Raw genomic sequence first — 3,897 nt, 5'->3', positions numbered from 1 at the left:
AATAACTAGTAGTGGGCAGCCAAATTAGCAGATGATGTTTCTCCAGATAAATCGTTCCACATTAGCCTCTTTAGTAGATGATAGAGCTTCAGCCTTGATCAATTTAGTAAAGTAGTCAGTGGCGACGATCATCATTTCTTTGTTGGCAGGTGCCCATTGCATGAAAGGCCAAGGACTGTTCTGCGGATGGTAGATTTCGGCAGGCAGGTTAAACCATCTCCAACCATATTGGGGCTAAACTCAAATTTCCACCCTCCAAAATACAACTATTCATGTATTTTCAAGACTCAAATTTTTTTATCCTCCAATCTTGTAAACTCATAATTTGAGTCCGCAACTTTATTAAATTGTTTAAGAATGATTAACCCCTAATTTTTTTTTCTTGACATTATTTTTGTTTCAATACTCATGATTTAATTTTTTAAACATTTTAACCTAAAAAATTAAAATTCCAAAACATAATAGAATTTCACTTAAAAATAAAAACAAGTACAACACCATACGTATGCCCGGAATAATTCAAACCCTTCATTGAAGCCATTGCCATAATTTTCTTCCATTTTTACTTTACTTCATTGGATTCCTTTATCCTCTTTCAATAATTTTATGAACTTTTGCCCACCTCCACTTGTGTTCTTCAATTATTTTCTAAACCCTTTCCCATCCCCTATTGTCTTGTTTCAATCATGTTCTGAACCATTGCTCAACTTTGTCTATCTCACTTTATTGGATTCCCTATCTTTTCCTATCTTCATTTAATTACTTTCTGAACCATTTCCCATCTTGTCTTGTTTCAATCACGTTCTGAACCATTGCTCATCTTTGTTCATCTCACTTTATTGGATTCCCTTATCTTTCCTTATCTTTTCTTATCTTCATTCAATTATTTTCGAACATGTAGGTCATCTCATTCTCTTGTCCATTTGAGATGTGTTATTCTACTGAATTGACCACACAATCTCCTTCAATTCTCCTTCTTGCAATGAAATCACGTGGGAAGGCAATATAAAATTTCTTCAATGATGATTCTGATGATGATGACCTTCATTAACAGAGGGTTGCAATGGCTGTTCAACACCATACGTTTTTGCTGGAGCAATATGCTCAACAATCCAAACATGGTGGTTATGTTGCAGGCCGTGAATACAAGAATCGGAAGAGAGAAAAACATCATAAGAATCTCATGGAGGACTACTTCTGTGAAAGACTACTTTATTCCCAAGTGGACTTTCGCAGGCGGTTCCGCATGAGAGGAGAGCTTTTCTATCGCATCTTAAATGATGTTGTTGCACATGAGCCATACTTTACCCAGAAGATAGATGCTTGTGGACTACAAAGTCTATCTCCAGAGCAGAAGCTAACAGCCATTTTTTGAATGCTCGCATATGGATGCTCGGTAGACTCCACCAACGAGTACTATAGATTGGGTGAATCTACAACCCTTGAATGTTTTTGCGAAAATTTTGTTCCGTTATTGAAGCCGTGTATGGTTAGTGGTACCTCTGTTCCCCAAATTTGGCCGACCTTTACAGGCTCTTGCACAAGGCTAGTCGCAGAGGATTCTTAGGCATGTTAGGCAGTCTTGACTGCATGCATTGGGAATGGAAGAATTGCCCCACTGCTTGGGCAAGTCAATTTACCGGCTACAAGCATAAGCCAACTGTCGTTCTAGAGGTAGTGGCTTCGTATGACACTTGGATATGGCATGCCTTTTTTGGAGTTGCCGGATCGAACAACGATATCAACGTCCTACCTCGTTCCCCGTTGTTCAATGATGTAGTCAATGGAGTGTCTCCCCATATCCAATATGTTGTCAATGGAAATGAATACAATCTGGGTTATTACTTGGCTGATGGTATCTACCCTCGTTGGGCTACATTGGTTAAGACGATTTTCCAACCGAATACTCCAAAAAAAAAAGACTATTTGCCCAAAAACAAGAGGCTTATAGGAAGGATGTCGAAAGAGCCTTCGGAATACTTCAAGCTCAATGGGCAATTGTTAGGGGACCTGCACGTATGTGGCGCAAAGAACAACTTCATTCAATCATGATGACGTGCATAATATTGCACAACATAATTGTTGAGGATGAGTATGAGGATCTAGATGCAGAATCTGATGATGAAGACAATTGTCCACGAACATCTAGAAGAGCAAGAGCAAGACTTGCTTATAAGCTTGAGCCAACTATCACATACGATATAAACCGAGACAGACAAACTATCTCACAATACATGGTCCGTCATAATAGAGTTCGTGCTTCGCAAGTGCATCACAATCTAAGAAATGATTTGATCAACCCCATTTAGAGATGCGAAGGAGATGGGCAATGAGCTATGTTGTGTGTTTAAATTATGTAAGGGTGTTTAAATTATGTAAGTGTGTTTAAATTATGTTGTGTGTTTAAATTATGTAAGTGTGTTTAAATTATCTAAGCGTGTTTAAATTATAAAAGTGGTTGTGTGATTTTAATGAATTATATGGTTTATCATTGAATTTAAAAAAAGACTAATCATAGAAAAATAAACAACAATCATAAAAAAAGATAAACGATAATAATAAATAAAGATAAACAACAATTACAAATAAACGTAAATTAATAACCACTGTGTGGAGGGCTTGGATAATAGTGTCCAGAGTTGTCTTCTGGATTGTAGGGGGAACTTTTATTCATCTGGGCCTCAATAATTTCGTCTTGCTTATTCCCCCAATACTTCTTTCTTGGAGTAAATTTGGATAGGTCCATGGACATTATCCTCTGTTCATTGGCCTCCTTATCTTGTTGAATTTGATATGCATGTTGCTCTTGTAGGAGCTCTAATTTTCGCCTCTTATCCTCTTTTGCCTCATTTCCTTGTTGAACCAATTCAGACAAGAACTTACCACTTTGGTTGAGATAACTTTCAACACCTTTACCTTTCTTTTTTTTATCCTTCTGTTTATCTCTTCCCAACGGCCTTGAAGTGGGCATGACCACATCATCTTCATCATCCTCCAAATTGACTGTATTGCCACTATGAGAAGAATCTTTGAATTTTTGTGTGGGAGATTCACATAGGTCATTCCATTTTGGGCAATCTTTTAAGATTTGCCAAGTATGATACAACTTGAAAGGCCTATTAGAAGGTTTATTATCATTCAAGAAAAGTGTTTTTGCATTCATATCCTACCCATGAAATAAAATAAAAATCAAGTTAATAATTTAAAACAATTAAAATTATAAATTTAAGCATTGAAAAAAATGGGTACTCACCGCATCTTCAAGATTGGAGCCACTCACATGCCTTGTATTGGCCTTTGTTACACATGCCTTCCAAAGAGAACATTGTTGGTTGGTGATCTTGAACTGAGAAGCAATAGCTTGCAATGATCGTACCCCGGCATCGCTCATGCTTGGATCATTTTCTACTTTTGGTACACACGCAACCAAAATGAGTCATTTGATTGATTCGTGCCAATAGCCCCATCTTCAGAGACAGAAATCGACCCTCTGCACAATGCCTCATCTTCTTGTGGTTTCCAATTCACACATCTTTGGGGTTTTGGGGCCATTCTCAATAAGAATGAAAGTAGAATGAAAAATTATAACAAAGGGAGAAAGGAAAAATAATGATTTTTGGTGGATTATTTACCAAATGAATGGCTATTTATAGAGTTTGGAATAAGTTTTGGGGTTGGATCTGACTTAGATTAATTATAAATATTATTTTGACTGTTGGATGTGAAATTTTACCGTTGAGATTGCCTAAAATGAATCATAATCGTTGATTTTATAGATGTTGGAATATATATAAATAAATAAATAACAGCATATCAGATTATTTGAAAAAGTAGCCGTTGGCCATCAATAATGGAAATAGGAATCTACTTTTTCGCAACTGTCAGTAGGCCCAGCCA

At 36.7% G+C, this 3,897-nt stretch overlaps 1 protein-coding gene across 1 annotated transcript; it reads right to left on the bottom strand.

Annotated features, from left to right (window-relative positions):
* LOC18771656 lies at positions 2,597–3,391 on the bottom strand. Its single transcript, XM_007203640.2, has 2 exons — positions 3,254–3,391; positions 2,597–3,166 (listed from the first exon to the last, which is right to left on the bottom strand). Exons 1-2 carry the CDS (start codon positions 3,389–3,391, stop codon positions 2,597–2,599), a joined length of 708 nt encoding a protein of 235 aa, XP_007203702.2.

This window comes from Prunus persica, chromosome G7, assembly GCF_000346465.2.
Source record: "Prunus persica cultivar Lovell chromosome G7, Prunus_persica_NCBIv2, whole genome shotgun sequence".
In the NCBI taxonomy this organism is placed as follows: domain Eukaryota; kingdom Viridiplantae; phylum Streptophyta; class Magnoliopsida; order Rosales; family Rosaceae; genus Prunus; species Prunus persica.
Note: the sequence above shows the minus strand (reverse complement) of the source record. Positions and strands in the feature narration are given on the sequence as shown.

Bases quoted from the DNA above. Each gene is read 5' to 3' on its own strand.
- LOC18771656 (XM_007203640.2), bottom strand. From the start codon at position 3,391: ATGAGCGATGCCGGGGTACGATCATTGCAAGCTATTGCTTCTCAGTTC. The intron at 3,167-3,253 runs GTGAGTACCCAT...TTTCATGGGTAG, and splicing joins GCTCCAATCTTGAAGATGCG to GATATGAATGCAAAAACACT.